Source organism: Lygodium microphyllum, chromosome 22, assembly GCF_053477565.2.
Source record: "Lygodium microphyllum isolate KBCC chromosome 22, Lygodium_microphyllum_v1.1.10, whole genome shotgun sequence".
NCBI classification, from domain to species: domain Eukaryota; kingdom Viridiplantae; phylum Streptophyta; class Polypodiopsida; order Schizaeales; family Lygodiaceae; genus Lygodium; species Lygodium microphyllum.
Window position 1 is genome coordinate 40175001 of NC_141156.1, and position 22340 is coordinate 40197340.

General features: G+C 38.7%; 1 protein-coding gene across 1 annotated transcript; it reads left to right on the top strand.

Moving 5' to 3' along the window:
* Positions 1-13331: 13331 nt before the first annotated feature.
* Positions 13332-17494, top strand: LOC148017059 (uncharacterized). The gene is made up of 10 exons (XM_087663255.1): positions 13332-13608; positions 13774-13864; positions 13952-15037; positions 15134-15167; positions 15842-15994; positions 16124-16243; positions 16340-16438; positions 16524-16583; positions 16668-16762; positions 16872-17494. The coding sequence occupies exons 2-10, from the start codon at positions 13788-13790 to the stop codon at positions 16963-16965; spliced, it is 1818 nt and encodes a 605-aa protein (XP_087519381.1). The 5' UTR covers positions 13332-13608; positions 13774-13787; the 3' UTR covers positions 16966-17494.
* The last annotated feature ends 4846 nt before the right edge of the window (positions 17495-22340 follow it).

Consider the following 22340-nt stretch of genomic DNA (forward strand, 5'->3'; position numbering starts at 1 on the left):
ATCACTAGAACCATAAACTTGTATTGAATTTAATAAAACAATATAGTAGGCACAAGTAAAAGATGAAACTTTACTTAAAAACTATAAGGTCCTTAACAAGTGTCCTTAATCTACGAAGTAAGTATCCTAATCATGACACTTTTCCGTACACAAAATCGCATTGAACAATAGCGATATAGGTGGCTGGTATAGATCTTATAATCTAGCTAAAATCTGCTAATGCAACCTAAAAAGGAAATCCTTCAATATAAAATAAGAGCTAATTGAAAAGTTCTAGCAAGAATCACTAAACTAGGCATGGATAAAAAATTTTAGTTTGTGCATAAGATGATGAACTTATTAACTATATTCTTGTAGTTTAGAGATATCAATGAAACATAGGAAGTAGAATAAAATGTGAGGTTGAGGTTAGCTTTTACCATGCATGAAAAACAAAATATTTTATTTTACCCTTGGACAAATAAAAAATTTAGGATTAAGTGAAGGAAAAAAAACTTAAGTCTACTAACATAAAGATCTAAGCTAATCCAAGCTATCCATTTATAAGAGATTGCTCATAATTACACAAGGAATAGTGGTTGGTTTCAATGACTAGTTGCTAGCAATGTAAGAAAAAAATAGCACGTGTTTGTGAAATGTTGGTTGTGTTTTATTTGAAAGGATTCTAAATCAAGTCCATGTCTAGATGTTGGGCAAGATTGATTAGCATTCCACCTTTCCAAGGGCAACAACTAGGGCTCTTACACCAAAGTTGGAGTTTTACCTACTTATGAGCACTTGACCAATGTCTAAGGCAGAGGTCACAAGGTGCTTATGGTAGCATGAAAATCAAGGGACTTTAGTCAAATTTGGTAATGCTCGTAGTTGAATCTATAGGAAAAAACCCTAAGATAGGAAAAAAATCCACACGAGTATGATGAGGTGTGCATTAGGAGCCCAAACTATGGGCATGGTGGTTGCCTTCAAGTAAGGCAAGTCTCTTGTATATATGACTCTTTAAGAGCAAAAGTGGTACAACAAAGATCAAAACTATGTTTTAAAAAAGAATGACATACTTATCTTCATGCATGTGTATTTAATGAATACATGAAATAAACCTTGTAATAAGGGAAATTAATAAAGTTTTGATTGTCATTTTAGGGCATCACAGTTGAGATTTTGCCTCAAGGCAAAGGGTTCAAGCCTAGTTTCCCCTCGTCACGCACTCTCTTTGAACCAAGTGCGGTGATTAGTCTGCTCTCAACCTTGGCAAATTTACAAACATATGATCTCCAAGAGAATAATGAAGTTGGAGGAAGAGAAAAAAGAAGAGAGCTGAAGTGCCCAAAGGGCTGAGTTGGAAACTATCCAAAAGGAGAAATCTCAAAAAGCCAACCAAGAGAAACTCCACCTAGTACAAAACCTGGGAAGAAAAAGTCTGATCTCCACCAAAACAAGGAGGGATAGAAAAAGGACGTCATCAAGAAACAAACCAAAATAAATAAAACTAAACCAACTTAGTCAAAGGGGAGGCAATGGAAAGAGCCAAGGAGGGGTCGAGAAAAGTAGAAGAGAAATAGAAGCTGGCTTGAAGAGAAGAAGAGGAGCTCATAAAAATGGAAGAAGAGCAAATGAACTTGGTAATCAAGAAGCCAATAGAGCAACCCAATTGAGCTAAAGAGCTAGCAGCTCTAGGGATCCAAGCCATCATATCCTATCAAATGTTGGATCTCATAGAAGTACCGAGAAGGGCAAGAGCATCACAAGTGGGGACTCACCTAAGCTTGTAGAGGGAAAGGGGAAGGAGCCTATCAAAGCTTTACTACCATTGATGTAGATCCAACAAAAGGGTTTCACTCAAAGGCTAACAAAAGTCACAAATCCATATGAAGACGACATAACAACTGAGGAACTTTAGATTGCTAGAGAAGCTCTTAAAACTAGTATTAGAGAAGTGATGCCCCAACTAGAATGTAGGTTTATGAAGGGGGACCTAGAAATTGTGAGATGAGGGGTATTTTTATGATGACATTAGAAACATGGGATTTTCCATCTAGGAAAAGCCACTAATATCACCTTTAGCAATGGATTCAGATGATTGGGAAGCGAGAGAAGTACTAGAATTAGCTCCTAAAGAGGACTTGCTAAGAAGACGTTCACCAAATTGAGCCCATTTCCTTCCATTTGAAAACTAATCCTAGACAAAGGAGGAAGAAGATTGAGGAGATCAAAATGAAGTTTGTGGCTAGAGATATCATTTTACAATGCTAGAGCACCCACAAGTATGAATTGGAAAAGAGAAATATTGGTCCTATGAACATGGGAGCCTAGAGTGTGGATATTCTCCTCAATAAGGATACATGCAAGGTGAGAGACCGCAATGGAATAGCTATAGTAGAGTCCATGAAATAATATACATTAATTCATCTAGATCTGGCATAATGCGGTTCAAGCCTACAAACGCCTTTCTGCCATTTCTCTAGCTTGATGAGGCAAGTCCATTGGATTTTGTATCAAAGGAGCAAGAATATTTAGAGGAGGAATGAGCTCAAGCATTTCTTTTATATTATAGAAAATTTTGGCTAGATATCTTTTCTAATGGTTTCTATAACAATGAAGAAAAATGGAGAGCCTTTATCCACCTTAGAGACTCGAGTGAGAATAGTAATCAAGGAAAATTAAGATCTCCTAGGTTAAGGCATTTAGGGCATCATAAGTTAGTTAGTATTTCTCTTGCAAGCCCTAGTCCTCATGACAGCTCAACAAGCTCTAATAGGGTTGGTTACATTAGGTTTTGAATGAAAAACACAAAGCATGCAAATACAAGTAACAAATGAACTCAAAAGAATGAAATTGACAAAAACAAGAATTGATGCTACACAAAACTTAATGAAAAACTTTAGAATGCTAGATGCAATATAACAAATTCTCAAGCATAAAGGGTTGTCTAAATAATAGTCTCTCAAGCGAGCAAATGAGACAACCCAAAGAAGAGTGTCATCCTTCAAAATGAATCTCACATTCAACACCCTCCAAAGCTCAATGCCAAGTGTGATTAGGATAGTCCAAATGGCTACAATGGCAACAATTCCTAATGTATATGGGCAATGTTAGAACCAACATGTGGCACTTTCTTTGAAACAAATCCTCAAGTGCAAGAATCGCTAAAGTTCAATGCCAAATTTTATGAGGACAATCCAAATGTTTATAATGAAGACAATTCCTAACGTATGGCAACAATTTGAGACATCCATGCACCACTGCTGCTATAATGAATAGCAACACAACTCCAAAATCTACAAAACACCTAAGCATATCATAATGAGCAATCATGAAATTTTAGAAAACAAGCAACAAAGCACCTTCAAGGTTATCACCCAAACATTGAAGAAAGGCACAGTAAGCTTTTATTCCCAACAACCTCCCACCTAAAGGCAATGTGCTAAGAAGGTGTCCACAAAGTATGAACAAACGAATGTCAAAAGGGAGTGTTTGTCCTCATGAAAACTACCAAAATCTACAACTATAGTTGGTTGTAATAAGTAAGGTATAACAGTAAGAAAACCAGGCCAAAATTGAGCTATCACTAAGATAGGGCAAATTGGAATTGCTAGGTGATATCATGTATCATGCGGGGTATGTAAGAAACTCTAGCAACCAACATACATAAAATAGGCACCCAAAGTTGTCGACTACAATCTATCAGTGTGGAATACATCAACTGGCATACCAATCATGCATGTAGCAGGTCTTGGGGTAGCAAAAGAGACCAACCAAAGGCACTGTTGACTAAGAAAAATCTCAATAAAGAGCCAAGACAAGTGTATGAATAACTACCAATGTCCTAATAGAGGTCTGTGCTAGTCCAAGACAAGTGTCAACTCAGATTAGCCCTCAAGGCATAAACTGTAGACATATAGTATGTAAAGAGAGCATGCACATAAAGTGAATATCCCATTATGTCAATAATCGAGTTCAATTGCATAACCACAAGCTCTATGTAACATCAAAGTTAATGAAGCGGCTCCCATTGGAACAAAGTTAAATGCGGAATGAGCAAGCAAAGCTCAGATGCATCATGTACATAACATCAGACATCCAAGATCCAAGTGTGTACATTTGCAGCATCCAAGTGAAAGCAGTTGGCAAAATATCCATTGTAACATCCAAATAGGCAACTGGAAACCAATGTCAATGTCCAAATCTCAAGAATAGCTCAAATGCAAGTCAAATGCAAAGGCGAGTGTTTGTCAAGCATAAGAGGCATAAAGTGTCTCCCAAAGAATGCTTGTTGTATGCAAATGATGACCAATGTCAATCGAGATGAGCTTCAATCACTGCTCAATAGCATTTGGAACCATGACAAAGCATGTAACATGAACCATAAGCATCGGTATGTCAACCCAAGTAGTCGGTAACCTTTGGAAAAGCAATAGGCATGTATTTCAATGACCAAATAACCTTCAGCCCTAGTTATTACAACAATTATATTAGTGTCAAACTAAGCACGAACAATGCTTAAATCAGCTCAAAATGATCTCCAATCAATAGGTAAGCTATCTCGAATGTATGGGCATGAACCAAGCAGGAATGAACATGATTTATACATCACCACGAAGCAACATGCATCAATGATAAGGGTTGCCTTGTATTACAACTTGTAAATTGTGTAAGCACAATCAATAACTAGAGTATAATACTTCAATGGAGTGCTTCAATAGCAAAGGCCAATGCCAACTGGGATTGCCAAGGTATAGAGGACCACTCAAATGCTAGGGGGGTTGCCAATGACAAAGGGGTTGGTAATGATTGTGGGGAGGAGCTATATAAATTGGTGCAATCAACTAGGCTTGAGAGGAAGGGCTACTCCACATGTGCCATGATAAGGCTGGCGGGGGAGGGTAGGGAGGCACTAAGAGGTACCCAAGAAGCCCTCAAGAAGGCTCAAGCAAGGTGGGAAGCAAGCCAAGCTTCAATGAGAAGCTATAGGTATGGCTGCCCTATTTTGGAAGTTGTGTGCTGTGACTGAGCTGAAATGTGGCTTAAGAGCAAGCTCAAAAGAGCTCACTAAAGTCATGTAGCATGTCTAAACAAGATGGGAATAGGTGAGGGTCACAAATCATACCTTTTCAAGTTGAGCTATGGTTGCCATGAAAGGAATTGCTATAGGTATTCAAAAAAGAGCTGAAGCAATGTCGAGACCAAGCTTGAGCTCATAGAGAAGAAATCTTTGATACCAATTGAAGGGAGGAAGCCTTGAAGTGGAAGCATGAAGCGGAAGCAAGAGCTATAGAGAGAGAGAGAGACGCATGCGCACGCACACACACACACACACACACACACACACACACACACACACACACACACACACACACACACACACACACACACACACACACACACACACACACACACACACACACACACACACACACACACACACACAGATGTGGAAAGTCCGACAATCACAATGTGTGATTGACCTTCCCTTTATTCAAATGTCATTGAAAAAATAAAGAATAAAGTGACAATGATGAGCACCCACTACTTGCAATGTATAGGTGTGTGGATAACTAATACACGATGCAGGTAATGTCGATGTAATTAATACATGGATGGCTAGGCACAGGTGTCTTTACCCCCAATAGGGTCTATGTTTCAAGTGCTGTGAGAAGTACATAGTTGACTATGAATCTAAGTGCACTTATAAGAATGCCAAAGCTAAGAATTATAATATGATTATAATTGAGGATGTTGATGAGAAAGTAATTAAGGAACCAACTCCAGATGTACAAGTTGAATTTAAAGATCATGATGAGAATCTTGAGCAAGATCGGTCTTATGACCTAATAGATGGATTTCCATTTGATCATAGTGGGCATTTTGATTTGATTCAGGTGGGATAGATTTGCATACTACTGTCACTACCCTTTGTTCTATTTTCATAGATACTTGGACATGTTCTAGGAGGCCTGATACACTCTATATGAAGGGTACCATTTATGGGAAGGATGTGTTTATCTTAATAGATTGTAGTAGCACACATAGTTTGGTAAATAAATTAGTTGTTGATAGGTTGATTTATCTTTCCATTGATTTACAGTAGCCCATAAGAGTTCAAATCACCAATGGTGAAGAGGAAATAAGTACCTAGTTGTGTCCACAGGTTCCTGTATAGTTGGTTGAAAATTACAAAGCAAAGATGAACCTGATTATCTTGGAAATGGGACCCATAGATGTAGTACTCGAGTGTGATTTGCTATTGACTTTAGGGAGGATTGCTATAGATTTGTCACAATTGTACATGGAGTTTGCCATTGATGGTGTGGGCAGCCCATCCACCTACATGGAATCCATAAGTAAGTCAGATTTTCAACTTATCGCCTTTAAACAAATCAAGGAGGAGTATAGAAGTGCTCTTAGATTTTTGTATTACACATGAATAAAAAGATTGAAGATCCATCCAAGGATTCAATTAATATTCTAGCACTAAAATCTCTACTTAAGGAGTACACGGATTTATTTGAGGTGCCTATGTCATTACCTCCCAAGAGAGCAGCAGATCATTCTATAGACCTAGAGCCACACTTCAAGCCACTTCCACCCTATATATTGTCTAAATATGAGTGCAAAAAAGTGGCCAAGAAAATCAATGAGCTTCTAGAGATGGGTTTCATTGAGCCTAGTTTTTTGCCATATGCTTCATCGGTCTTGTTAGTGAGCAAGAAAGATGGATTCTTTAGGATATGTATAGACAATAGGGATCTAAATAACATCATAGTGAAGGATAGATATCTAATTCTTAGAGTAGATGATTTGCTTGATGAGCTCAAGGGGGCTAAGTGTTTTACCATGATTGACTTGAGATCAATATATCATCAGATATGCATGTGAAAGGGTGATGAGTGTTTTACCATGATTGACTTGAGATCAATATATCATCAGATATGCATGTGAAAGGGTGATGAGATTACAGCAACCTTTAGGACTAATTATGGGTTATACAATTTCTTGGTGATGCCATTTGGGCTTAACAACTAGCCACCTTCTAGAGTATGACGAACAAGATTTTATAGCATTTCCTCTTTAAGTTTGTTTTAGTGTTCTTTGATAACATATTGATTTACAACAAGACATTGGAAAATCATTTGTCATGTATGAGAAAGGTTTTTGATGTGTTGCAACACCACAGACTCTTTGCTGAAGAGAAAAAATATTTATTCATGCAAATAGAGGTAGAGTACTTAGGCTACATTGTTAGTGAGAAAGGGATATATGCTAACTGTAAGAAGGTGCAATGTGTGTCAAAGATTGGTCAACACCTACCACTACTACTTTTCTTAGAGGATTTCTTGGTCTATCATCATCCTACCACAGGTTTATTAAGCATTATGTGACTATAACAACTCCTTTGATTGGTAAGTTGAAAAGGAAGCTTTCTTTTGAGATGCTCTTGTAGATAGAAGATTTGATCTTAAAGAAACTCCTTACTTATCTCCTATGCTCCTATTTTAGTCTACTAAGAATTTTGTAGGGAGTTTACTACACAATGTGATGCTTGTGGCAGAGGCATAGGGGTTATATTGTTACATAAGCATGGTGTCATTGCCTTTGAGAGTTGCAATCTTACGGATAAAGGGATGGCTATGAATTTGTATGACCAAGAAATGTTTGCCATTCTTCATGCGATCAAGAAAGTGGCACCACTATTTGTATGGCAGCCGGTTTCAAGTCAAGAGTGATCACAAGATCCTTAAGCACTTTCTTACCTAGTCAAATCTCACTCTTAAGTAGTGCAAGTGGATGGCTACCCTATAAAATTATGATTTTGACATCACTCATACGTAGGGTAAGGCTAATATAGTGGATGATTCTCTTTCAAGGATATGGGAGTGCAAAGTTTTAGCCACCATGATTGAGCTACATAGTAACTAGGTTTAAGAGCTATAGGAAGCTTATCTTTTGGATGAAGAGCTCAACCATACATTTCAAAAATTATCACTCCATCAAACTCTCATTTGTAGCTTAAGAATAGCCTCATATGGCTCAATAGCAGGATCATTATTTCTACCACTTCTTCTTCTTTAAGCTAAAAATTATAGAGGAGATGTATTCTTTGCCTATAACTAGGCATTCTGGTGTGTTTAAGACCTATGATAAAATTAATAAAAGCTTTCATTATAAGGGATTGTGAAAAGATGTAAATGATTATTCATGAAGTGTATTCCATGCCAACAAAATAAGGATGGCACTCATAAGCCAAGTGGTTTATTGTAGCCATTACCCATTCTTGAAGGAAAGTGGACGCATATAACCATGCTTTTATTATTGGCTTGCCTATAGCCAAAAAGCGATGGAACAACATTTATATGATGGTGGATAGACTCACCAAGGCAACCCATTTTATTCCCATGAAAACATAGTTCACTACATTACAAGTGGCTTGTCAATTCATTATTAAGCATGTCTTTAGATTACCTGGATTACCACATGTGATTGTGCATGAAAAGGATACAAAGTTCACGAGCAACTTTTGGTCGACAGTATTTAGCTCCATGGATACTAAGTTGGCTTCTTCTATAGTATATCATCCGTAGAAGACTGATGGATATAGAAAAAGGGTAAATATGTGTAGCATGCATGGGATTCCTCGTTACACTTGGTTGAGTTTGCTTATAACAACTCTACCCATGCTAGTATTGGAGTTTCACCCTTTGAGTCTTTCTATGGTTAAAATTTTCCCCTTGCCATAGTCTTTTTCAAAGAGAAGATACCCTCATGGGAAAGAGGAAATAAAGAGGCTCTAGGTAGCATGGCTTCATTGATGTAGTGCACTTTTTGGAGCATAACCATCATAAAGGTGCATCATGGAAGGTTGTTAGATTAGATAGAGCTTATGTTAGCCATGAGGTTGGTGGTTTGGTCCTCATACCAAGGTGATGATAATTCTAGATATTATGTCTATTGGAAGTGGTAACCGATTCTACCCTTGTCTACATGGTTGGTCTTTGTTTTGGTTCAACAAATGTTTTTTCACAGACCATAAATTTATTGAATAGGCATAGCACATGTGGGCTAAAACAAGTAAAAGGGACTTTGATCCATTTTTGAGATTAAAAGAGTGTATTTTAAAGCTCATAATATTAGCAAAAATCATTGCAAAAATCAAACTTTACTCATGATAAGAAAGTTGGGATTAATGCTTCTAGATTGAGAGAATACATTCTATGCGCTCTTGTTATTTCTCCTAATGATTATATTATCACATGGCTCTTGCAAGACATTGAAGTTTCCTTGTAGCTCATGGGAGACATAGAGTCAAAGAGAATCTTAAGATTCAATTGAATGGAAGATGGATTTTTGAAGGTGATCCTCCCATTGCACACTCTAAAGGCGAAGTAGAGAAGAGAAAAGATAGTGATGGTAGAGAATGAGAATAGCTGCCCTCATTTTGATGACCAAAAAATTTCTTGAGTTTTTGCCAACTTTTTACTTTCTATAATGGAGGGAAGAGCTCATGATTAGTCCTTAGTATGAGAAAGCATTGGAGGAGTTCCTTGCACCCTCAAAGCTTGCAATCACTGGAGACCAAGCTCTTATTCTTACTAGACCCTTTACAACTAATGAACTCATCCTTATGGTTAAGAAAATGAAGAGTTCAAAATCTTGGGGCCAAATGGGTTGTTGATCAATGTACATGATCCTTTGTGGAAGGCTTGATGCAACAAATTTATGTGATTTTGCTAGTAAGTTTCAAGCTTCAACTACCCACCTCGTTATGTTAGTGGTGGTCATATTAAGCTTGTACTAACATCTTCTTGTAGAGTGAAACTAATCCCATGGGGGCCTCTCACCATGCTAATTTATTACTATGAGATTATTGCTAAAGCTCTCACACCAATGATTAAATATATCCTCCCCAAAATCCCCATGAGGGCAAATATGGTTTCTTACAAGGGTCGCAGATCCATGATGCCATTTTCAACTTCATGGTTTTATTGGAATAAAATGTGGAAAGTGGCAGTAAATTTTTCTTGATCAACATGGATCTCAACAAAGCTTATGATAGTATACAATAGGATTTTCTTTGGTAGTGATTGTGTATCTTGGTTTTGGCTACCTATCTTGTCACATGGCTGAAGGGTTGCTTTGTAATGCCATAGCTACTATTAGGGCTAGTGGTCTATTCTTTCATGCATCCACTCTCAAGTGATTAATTAGGAAGGGCTTCCCCCTTGCCGTGATGCATGGTGCTATAGTCACCGATCCCCTATTTTAAATGATTGAATACAAGATGCGACATGCACACTTAAAGGGGCTCCCTCTACTAGGTGGTTCAGAACTATGCACCTAGCTCTTCGTAGATGATAACTCCAACATCTTGATGGCTAGCAAGTAACATGTTGACCATTTTCTTTTCATGTATGATCCCTTTCGCCATGTATTAGGTTCAAAAATTAGTGAGAGAAAAAGTAAATTGTTGTATGTGGGGCTAAATTATCCCTATAATTGGATCCATGTATTGAAATTCAAACTCATTCATATGGGAAGGACTGTCATATACCTAGGTTGTCTTCTAGTTTGGGTCGAACTGCTACCCAAAAATTTGAATGGATTTTGTCTAAGGTAGAACATAAGATCAAGAAATTGGTAAACTTGCCCATTAGCTTGGGGGATAGATTTCTAGTAGCCATAGATAAGTTTATCTCACCTTTAGTCTAGTTTGTTACATCAGCCTACTACTTGCAAGAATGCAAGTGGGAAAAACAAGAGAAGTTGTTTAGTTAATTTTTATGGAGTTCTAATGATGCTTGTAGGTGGGTTTCTATTAATTGGAAAACCTTAAATACCTCCAAAATCTATGAGGGCTTTGGCCTTACGTGACTAGAGGATAGAGCCCACACACTATTGTTTGGCCTATTTTCTAAGCTCTCTTCTTGGAAACCTTGAGTCTACATAACAAGGAAATCTTTTTTAGAAGCAAAAGTGGCAAGTACAAAGTGGAAACACTTGACTTGGGAAGATGCCATTTCAATGACAAGCTACAAGATCAAAATCTCACGCTTGCAAAGATTGCTACATTTCATTTAGCTCTTTCCTAGAGCATTTACTAATAAGTTTTTGTCAGCCCCCCATGATTTGGGTCTATCCAATTATACAAAATGGCTTAGAAGGACATATGAGATATTAAAGCTTACGAATTGATGCTTGAGGACAAAATAATTAGCAAATACTATCTCTAATTTTAAGATAGTCTTGCTCTTGTGTCCTTTGTGCTATAAGCATATAGAGACCATCACTCATTCACTTTGGCATAACTCGAATGTCAAGTCCTTGTGGAACAAAGTCAATAAATGGGTCACGCAGGTCAGATTGCCATAGGTATGCATTTGGCTTTTTTAAAGATAGAGGTGCTTTCTAGGAGGAGACACTCAAAATTTAAAACATAGTTAGGGTTATAGTTTTGAAGCAATTAGGGTCTTATAATAAAAATATCCTTATGCAGAAAGCCAAAGTAGGAAAAATAGACTAGTTGTTGAGATCATGTATCTCTGGAATTTTGGTGTTGTTAATGTGCCTTAGAAAGATAGGCTTGTCTTTAAGATTGCCTTTAAGCTTCTTCCTAGGGGTTAGATTGTTTTTGGAGGTTCCATGATTTGTGGAGATATAGCCCTAGCCATATTTTATATTTAATGTAAATATCTTATTACTACTACACTCCACATTAGAGTCAAGAAATGGGTCTCTTAAGCTAGGTTGAATGCTATCTATGGGTATATCATTGGCTCTTTTTTGAGATGAAGGTGCTTTGTATGAGGAGACCCTCAAAATTTAGAACATAGTTAAGGTTATAGTTTTGAAGCAAGTGGTTTCTCATAAGAATAATATCCTAATGTAGAAATCCAAAGCAAAAAAATAGTTTGGTTGTTGAGATCATGTATCTTTGGAATTTTGGTGTTGTTAAAGTTACTTAGAAAGACAAGCTTGTATTTAAGATTGGCTTTAAGCTTCTTTCTAGGGGTTAGATTGTTTTTTGGAGTTTCCATGGTTGGTAGGGTGCTATATTGCCATATTTGTTAGTGGCTATTAATAATTGCTAGCATTAATAGTGACTCCTATAGAATAACTATGTAAAGTTAGGAACTATCAACTTAGCATAGTTACCACATCTATTTGGAACTTTGAAATAATATAAAACCTATTAGGGACTATTGCCTAGCAAAAAAAGAAAAAACCTACTATCATAGATGGAGCTATTAGTATTGTGGGAAAGAAAACATCAAAAAGAGCAACTCAAAATATGTAGAGTAGTTGTACAGGAAGAGCTAAGATGAATACAAGTGAAATGAGAACCACTCTCCATGAGAAAATCCAATCTATATCTACACTATCAAATTATTATTTCTATACTATCTCATTATTGTGACTCTAGGTTCAAAAATATCCAAACCACCAAAATACTCTCAAACCTAGCAATGCCCCAAACCTCATTTCAAATTTCCCCCAAAATCACACACTTCAATTGCCTTTATATTATCACTTTTGAGAGACAAACCGTTCCTCCCCTCTCTTGTCCTTCATTTCCTTGCTCCCTCCTGTTTCGTTTCTCTCTATCATCTCACAATAGGGCTATGGTGTATGTATATATATATATATATATATATATATATATATATATATATACATACATACATACATACATACATACATACATACATACATACATACATACATATACATACATACATACATACATACATACATATATATATATACATATATATATATATCCTTCATTTAGATAAGGAAAAGGAGAGAGAGTAAAAAAGGTAAGAGAGAGGAAAAAAGAGGAGAATGCAAAGTAGGGGAAAGAGCTCTAGAGGAAAAAGGGAGGGAGAGTGATAGGGGGAGAGAGAAGAGAGAAGAAGAAGAAAAGGAGAGAGGAAATAAAAAGAAAAGGGGTGGGTTACATGCAAGGAGCTCTAGGCCGCCATTAGTAAAGTGAGTAGGTCGCCAAACAAGGAACTGAGGTTGGTTTCAGACGGAGGTAGCAACACTGCAAACCATGACCAACCTTCCACCTCCTTTGTGTGAACAATGAAGCTGGAGGTACAATGTGTTACAAGAAGGTAAATAGAGGTTTTTTCTTAGTGCCAAGGCTGTTCAGAGGGGGAGGGGTCGGTAGAAAGAGGGTAGGTCTGGCAGAAAGAGAAGGGAAGTCTCAACCATTTGGGAGATGCCACATCAAAAGCACGTCCCTTTGATATATCTCTGCCCCCTGCTCATCGGAACCCAACTTTAGGAAGACGTATCATAGATGTAGGCGACCTCTGCTCCATGGAAACACACGCACCGTATTTCATTGTGTGCTCTCTAAACGGGTTGGTGTATAGAGCACACGTGAACCAAGCAAGAGACGTTGTGCATCTAAAAGGGTGGCATAAAAAATAAATGGAAAGCTTATTGGGTTATCCGGGAGCCGTTGGGAGAGGAGGAAATTTTGAATCAAAGGGAGACGTTTTCATTCTTGCTGTTCTTACGATAATGGGGGTCTGAGAGGTTCCTCTGTTCATCCCAATCATCCATCCTCAACTTACCAGGAGGAGAACGGCGAAGATAGCCTAGGAGGTAATCATACTCATCAGCAGGTTAAGGGTGAAACGGCAGCCTGGGCCTGCTGGGGGTTCTGTCGAGCTCCAACATGACATACGTACCTAGAACTGTTATCTCCTCTCCTGAGTCCTAACTCGCAGTGATTGATCTGATTGCCGTCTCTGCTGCCGTTCGGTTTAGGGTTTTCGAGAGCAATGACGGGTGCAGCGGAGGGAGTTCAAAGTAATTTGGATCCGAATCACATCCGAGTCAAAGGCAAGCCAGGCTCCAGGTAATCACTGCCTGTGAATGCATCTGGACAGACAGTTCTGGTTTCATTCCTTTGTTCCTAAGCCTTATCTTTCTGTTAAATAAATAGGCTTCAGCAACAGGAGGCCATGCCGAATGTGCCTCATACCGCCAATGAAAACTGCAATCCAAACCTTGCTTCTATACCGAGTTCCCACTCGAACAACAAGCGAAAGCTCAAAGCAGACTCAGAGCAGCAACAACAACAGCATCATCCTCCACAGCGGCAGCAGCAGCAGAAGCTTTCCACCCCTTCACCGCACAGGGAGGGTGCACACAAGCGACCGTGTGCCCCTACCACAATGAATATCCATGTGTCGCCACTTCCAAAGCAAGCCAGTAGGAGAGGATGGTCCGTATTGAGCCCTGACCATGCGACTCGTGAAGAAGCAGCAGATCAGGCGCAAATAGATGGAGATGAAGGTAGCACTGAAAGTTCATCTATTCAAAACACGACTTCAGGAAAACCACTTTCGGAGCAGATTAGAGAAATCACACAAAACTGTTCGTATTCTCTTGCTGGAGGTGACAAAGGGCAAAATTTTCAGGGAGACTCTTCTACTTCAGTTTTAGAACACAATGCCAGTCCTTGCAGTTCTAAGATTTGTACATTAGAGCAGAAGGATGATGCTGGCCCTACAGTTTCTAATGAAGATAGCCCAGAGCCTATAGCGAAATCAGGTAACTGGAGGCTTAAGGCAGTACTAGAAGCATGGCAGGATGCTAATGCATCAAGCATAACATCACCCAGCCGGCCAGGCCGGGTGAAAACTCTAGTGAAGGCATTTGAGAGCCTCATGTCTTTCTCCAATCAACAGACTCAGACTGATAACGAGAAGCGCAGAGGTTATCCTCTCCAGTTCAGCTATCATAACATTGAATCAAGCAGAGCTGACAATAATGTTTCTGGGGGAACTGGTCACACAGAAGTGGATGATGATACTGATGAATACAGAGAGGGACAATCAGATGAGGCTGGAGACAGGGATGAAGTTTGTGAGAATCCCTGGTCCTCTGAAACCGAGACGGATTCAGGGCCTCAAACGGAAGACAATTGTAGTGACGAACTGTCATCTGCTGCTACTTGTTCTGAAGTGCAAACAGGGAAGCATTCACAAGAATTTTCAGTAGGCAGTTTTGCTTGCAGAGTATCAAGGTACCTCACCGTCTATTCTTGTATTTGTTAAATTGTTATATTAGTTTACCTTTCACAATTGTCTAATAGGAGCTCTCATGTTTTCCACCAACGCAGAAGGAAATCAGGCAGCAGACAACGAAAATTTCAGGTCAGGATTCGCAGATCTTTTTGTTTTGCGAATTTCAAGATTTCTCTATACCGTCCGGCGTCGCTACTACTAGCTAGTCATGTCCGTAATCAAAGGGCTCTCAATAATATCCAGATGGATACGTGAAGTTTATTGAGCTGAATTATGCAGGTCTACCATAAATTAAGTCCGAACTCATCTGAAATGATAAGTTATATGTGGCTTTTCTTCTGCCATGAAAATCACAACCAGAAGGTGCACGTTATGGGATCCACTGCAATCAACTAGGAGCTGATAGAGACCTATATTTTTATGGACCATTGAATGGATTCTGGAACCTGTTTTTCTATTTTGACATCTTGAATTTCTCTTTTGACTCGCTTGCAAGGTAATATGAAATAGACAGAATCAGAGTTGAAAATGCATGTGATTGAAGGGTTTGCCCTTAGCTGTCTGTTGGGTTGGCATCCCTAGTCTGGATGCAGAATGCAGCTTAAATGAGTTCGTAGAGGATAATGTATAACGATTCACCACCTAAGAGATCCGGGCTAGACCTTCGAAAAAGTTCCGAATACAACTGAAAATGCACACTACTAGGCTGCGTTGCATTGCAGCAGAAGCAAGTAATCGGACTATTCAATAAACTTATATTTGGTTTGTCATTGTTGAGAGAGTTTCCCGTTCTGGATTACCAGGCATCGAGAACTTTTTCGAGAAGGCCTGATGGGAAAAAGAAGGCAGTTGAAGGAACCGATGGGCACCGACGGCCTCCGCCTCTTCCGCCTCAGCCTAAAGGGGCTGCAGGTTCGTTGTGTTGCAAAGCGCAGCCATTCAAGTTACGCACCGAGGTAGAGTAAAATTCACTCCCATTACCCAACAGTATGCACTGTCACTACGCTACACGTGCGAGTCCAGTATGCGCACACGTGGTGATCTCTTTGTTGAACTTATTTCTCTTGTTGAGGTGTCGACGGCAGGCGAGGGGACAAATGAAGGAGCAGGAGTTCTTGGAACGTCTACGGAACATGCTGGCCGAGGAAGAGAGGCGTCGGATTCCCCTCGCCCAAGGATTGCCATTGAGTACCGACGAGCCTGAGGTCTCTCTCTTTCTCTCTCTCTCTCTCTCTCGCGCGCGCGCGCTCGATGTCTTGTCTTTCTCTGTCTTTACCCAGCGATCACCCCTTTACACACAGATTCCTCCCAAGCCTCCTGTGAAGGAGATCACCAAGCCGGTGGATTTATATCTTCGCACGGAAATCAGAGCCACGGAACGTGCCGAATTCGATAGTTTTGTAAGTCCATCTGCTTCTCCCTCCGCTTGATTTTCGCAGGTCTAGCTAGTTCTGAGGGAATGTCCTTGCTTTGCTGTATGTATAGATAATGGAGAAGCTGTCGTATTTGGAACACCGAAGATTAGAAGAAGAAAAGCTTCGGAAGGTGAGGCCTCGCTTTCCTCTATGATGATTCTACATGTCAGCGCGGGTGGTAATGACATGACATACATATTAATATGATTGACAGATGGCTGAGGAGGAAGAGGTCAAGAAACTACGTCAAGAGATGGTTCCCAAGGCTCAACTTATGCCGTATTTTGATCGACCTTTCAGGCCACGAAGGTAAAACCGCCCCCCCGCCGCCTCGCTCGCTCGAGTCTCACACGCGCGAGCACACGTGTTGTGGTCTTTGTTTTGGTGCTGTTAACTGAAGTGGAGTACTCTGCCGCAGGTCTTCCAAGCGACCAACCATTCCCAAAGAACCCCAATTCCACTACAGCAAGCAAGCAAAGCGGCCCAAATGCAACACCTCACACAGCTCTTAACAACTCAACCACGTCCACTCATAAATTTGTGGGCAAAACCGGTTATGTTTACGTCCGCAGCATTTTGAACAACAACAATAGTGATATGATCATTCAAGATCTCATTCTCAATACACAGGGCAAAGTGTTTTTGTAAGTGTTAAACGTAGTTATGATTATGATGATTTGATTCTCATAATTGGCATCTCCTTGATGCATATCAACAATCTCATGTGTTGAGACATTGTAAGTTCGTCATGTCTTGAAGAGAAGCCATGTCCCAAAAGCAAGGACTTCATCGGATCGATACTTTTGGTGCCAAAATGAACATTCCAAATGTCCTTACTGGAACTTAGCCTTGGACTTGAATGAAACTTGGATTGCAGAAGATAACATGTATTACTCGCATGTAGGATCAAAAGTCCAAGCTAATGTGAAAAGATGTGAGCCTTTGTAAAGTGATTCATGGCCTCTAGAAGGGGACAGATGAGAGGAAATGGCATTTAATGGTTTGCTTGGGGGACTCTTGAAAAGAAAGGGCTTTTAAATAAAGGGTGCTTTAATAATGAAAAAGGCAAAGATGAGTCTTTGAAAAGTTGGTAGGCTAAGGTTGGTTATGGGTATACAAGAAATAAAGGGTGATATGATGATGAAAAGAGGAAATATGATGAGCCTTTGAAAAGTGATTCATAGTTACAGCTTTCTCTTACTTCACTCTCTTTCAACACTAAAGAGATGATTTTCTTTTTCAATAAAAGGCATGAGATAAAATTTTCTTGATGAGATGATATTTTAATGGTTAAGCACCCACAAATGTACATATAATATATAGACATGTGCAAACATATATTATGCTTAGATATATGAGAGAGAGAGAGAGAGAGAGAGAGAGAGAGAGAGAGAGAGAGAGGATACAAACATATAAAACACATATTCATACCCATGTGTGTAGACACATACACCCATGCACAAGCACATACATGTATGCACACACGTGTGCACAATATGCAAGCGAAGAAGGATGAGAGACCAATGACTTCAAAAAAATAGAAAGGAGACAGAAAAAAATACGAGAGAACATAATTATTAAGCGCACAAGTGAAAATATACGTATTAAGCATGCATACATATACTTGTACACATACGTGCGTACACGTATGTTGTGTATACATGTATGCATATGCTGCATATACATATACACATGCATAGATAACAACCACACATATGGGGAGACACATATGGGGAGAAAAAGGACGAGAGAGGAGACTCCGAAAAAAAAAGAAAGGAGACAAGAAAAATGATGAGGGACAAAAAAGAAAACACACTTATTAAGCATACACACACATGCACATGCCGAGAGAGAGAGAGAGAGAGAGAGAGAGAGAGAGAGAGAGAGAGAGAGAGAGAGAGAGAGAGTGTGTGTGTGTGTGTGTGTGTGTGTGCGTGCGTGTGTGCGTGCATGCGTACATGTGTGAGAGCAATTTCCATCAATTTTTAACAAGTAACAAATGATACCCCTCTGGTATGATTGTGGGTCTCTTTTTTAATCTCTCTTTTGCTCTCTACTTTCTCTCACTCTCTTTGCAATTTCCATCAATTTTTAACAAGTAGCAACTTTAATGATACCCCTCCACACACGAATTAATGGTATGATTGTGGGTCTCTTTTTTAATCTCTGTTCCACTCTCTACTTTCTCTCACTCTCTTTACCTTGCTTTCTTTTCAATATTATTATATTATAATGAAAAGGCTTTTCGGGTAGCTCAACTTGATGTGCAAGAGAAGGATAATGATCTTTATTACTATAGATAATGATAGCATCCTCCTTGTCATGCCTCAATTTAAAGAAGCTCAACATGATGTGGAAGAACTTGAAAATTTTTTGCCCCCCTACCCCAATCCTATCCCACCAACTTATGAGAAGGATTGGATGGACTAAAGGGGCTAGTTGAAGTTCTTAATTAGGTCCATTGTTTAAAGTGACCTTAACAAGATGTGTCTGTCTCTTGGTTGATTATTATATGTATGCATTTTGCATTGCATAAATGAAGAATTCTTTGATTCTGCAAAGAGAGAGAGAGAGAGAGAGAGAGAGAGAGAGAGAGAGAGAGAGAGAGAGAGAGAGAGAGAGAGAGAGAGAGAGAGAGAGAGAGAGTCTTTGTGTGTGTGTTTGTCTCTCCATACCCCTCTCTTGCCATGTCAACTTCCATCAAAATTCAACAAATAGCAACTTTCTCTCTCTTCCCTAATCTCTCTTTCACACTACTTTCTTTCACTCCCTTTGCTTTGCTTTCTCTTCTATGTTCCCTGTACATTCCAAAGAGGGGTTAACATAAGTTTTAAGGGGAAAGGGGGATTTTTGGGGTAGGGATATGAGGTAAGAAGGGGTTCATATGTGCGTCTTTCTTGTCTCTTCCTATAGATAAAATATTTTCAAGGGTGTCATGTTCCAAGATTTTTAGTACTCACATTCATATTACACTATTTATAAATTACATCCAAAGTCATAAACCTTGAAGCTTATTAAACAAGTCGACCCTTGCCAATATTTTATCAATAATTGTTCCAGCAAATGAGTAACTGCAAGTGTGTTTTTTAACTACTACACATAATTAGACTTTTTCTAATTTTGATATCAAGTATGTTCTCTATATGCTCATCTATGCATATGACCTTTTTATGTTTCATAGTCACTTTGAATAATTGTTCTAGAAAATGAGTAACTTCAATTGGTTTTTTAATGATACATATTTAGAAATTTTCTAATTTTCATATCAAGTATGTTCTCTATATGCTCATCTATGCATATGACCTTTTTATGTTTCATAGTCACTTTGAATAATTGTTCTAGAAAATGAGTAACTTCAATTGGTTTTTTAATGATACATATTTAGAAATTTTCTAATTTTCATATCAAGTATGTTCTCTATATGCTCGTCTATGCATGTGAGTATAACATATATGGATGCAAATTGCTTGTAGGTCTAAAAACACATGCATAGATGAGCATATAGAGAACTTTTCATTGCCTTTGTAGATGTCTACCCCCATCCAAAAATCTTATCTTGCAGTAAAAACACAACTATGCCTTCAAGAGGAATTCACATTTGTGTTGTCATATCCAATTATACATAAGAGCCTTGCTCATGATGTGGAGTGACTGCCAACTCTCCCATATGTGGACTCCTCTAGTCTAGCATTTTTAGAGATTCAGTATGGGCCTCATTTCCAGTGTTTTTATGTTAGCCCCACTTGAAGAATTCTTGATTATTAAAAAAAATTCTTTGTGCATCCCATGACGTTGGGAGCATCATGCGTTCATGGATATTTCATGCTTGCTTAGGGTGCATCAATTGTATCTTGGTGTTATTTTGTCCAATGGAATAGAGATTCCCACACTTGCTTCTAATTCAAGTGACTAAAATTGTATTTTTTTCTTCACGCAACTCTCCTGCTAATAATTGCTGTGTGTGTTCAGTTAAGGGAAATGAAAGTTTGGAAAGATCCATGATTGCAATGATTTGAGCAAAATAAATGTGCAAGGATCGCTAGCAAATGATGTCCTCAAAACTCAGTTGCTCATAGGCAATCTTGTTTTGCGACATAGAAAATGGCTTTTCTGAATTGCAAATTTTTTTTTGTGCACCATTGATTACCCTTTTTTTGAGGCCATGTTGCACTCCACTTGTGGTGGCATTGTGCAACTATAATTTTTGCATTGGGTCGATCTATTTATGAATGTTTGCCAATGAGATTGACTACAATTTTGTGTTCCTGTTGTGCCTTGAGAGAGCATTGCAATTTTGTGCAGAGCATTGCAATTTTGTGCATAACTTTTGTTTGGAAACAATGAAGGTTGGATTCCATCTTCTTTTGCATGCAATGTGCCTTTGTATAATAAACTTTGAAGCAAAAAAAGCTTTTTCACTGACAAAAATGCAAAGTGAACATAATGGTAGTGTAGAAAAGCTTATACATCTCATCCCAAGTATTCTTGTGCATGGCTTCAAACTTTACACCTTTGCATTTTATAGGTCTCTGACTTATTTCTTTTACACAAAGATGTTTTATATTTGTTGTTTTCGATATGAGAAATTAGTGTCATCCAACTTCTCAATATTACAAAATATAAAAGTAGATGATGAAGCCATCACCACTACAATATGTGCAAACTAATAAGCAACCAAGATAGTGCCACCTTAATGCTTAAATAATTCAACTTGCATCAATATGATTAAAGTGATGATAAATATGCACCAGTAACTTTTACATCAATAATAGAGTCCACAAGGAGTGCATGAAGTCCACTCTATCTATCTTTCATCTTCTCTCTATTCTCAATAATAGATATAAGCAAACAATGTACTTGTATAGCAAACAATCCCCTAAGTCACACAGTTTGATCATCATCTTCTTCTCTCTATCTCAAAATAGGCCCAAGTTGAGAGTGTACATGTGTAAACAACCCCCTAATTTGTTACACAAGTTCCCCTTCTTCTTTAAAATAAGCTCATTGTAATTGGGTCCAAGCAACATCGCGACAGAGTGGAGTGCATTCATACTTATATCTGACATAGGTGGACACCAACATCCTCTCTACAATCTCAACGTCCAATATGCAGAGCTCAACGTAGTCACAATAATGAAATTAGATATCAAAATGTACTCAACAGAACAAACCTGAATGCATATTGCTATATGAAGAATAATACAACTATCTCAACAAAGATAGAAAGTGGTAACAACACGGTATTCAGGGACAACCAATGAGGGACCATAGAGCCTTCATAAACTCAAGACAATCGATGAATACAAGACCATGGTAGAACGACTAGATATTGTGACTGAGGACAATATAAATGTTAGCTCTACTAAGATAGCACTTAGGATGCTAGTCAAAGGACTTGTCAAAGAGACATACAAAAGATCTAACAATCGAGCATGGGAGCCCTTTGCCTTCAAATCCTAATTTGCCTTGGATACTTGATTCCTCGATCTCTTAGACGTGCAACCCTTAATCCCCTATAGCCGACTACCTTTTGTGTGACATTCTCTCCATCCATGTGCCATGCTAGATGGTCTTTATTGGTTAGCCCATTAATGCACTGCTAGTAGCCCCTAGCTTTAAAGACTACTAGCTACCACTTCCTTTGACACTGGTATATATGGTGGACTTGGACCTAACAAATTACTCCATTGATATTGCATTCATTTTCTATATCAGGCACATTATGCTGTTAGATCTAGTTCGCATGTGGAGGTGGGGCGATGAGGACTGGAGGTTGGATGGGAGGTAGTAAGAGGTGAGGGGGTTTGGGGTTTGGTGGAGACCAGAGGCAAGGTGCTGCTAGGCCAAGAGGTTGGTGTCAAAGAGAAGGGAGTGAGTTATATTAGAG

Excerpts from the sequence above, each read along its gene's own strand:
- LOC148017059 (XM_087663255.1), top strand. The coding sequence starts at position 13,788 with ATGACGGGTGCAGCGGAGGGAGTTCAAAGTAATTTGGATCCGAATCAC. Across the intron at positions 15,038-15,133 it reads TTTGCTTGCAGAGTATCAAG|AAGGAAATCAGGCAGCAGAC; the intron begins GTACCTCACCGT and ends CCACCAACGCAG. Across the intron at positions 16,584-16,667 it reads AAGAAGAAAAGCTTCGGAAG|ATGGCTGAGGAGGAAGAGGT; the intron begins GTGAGGCCTCGC and ends TATGATTGACAG.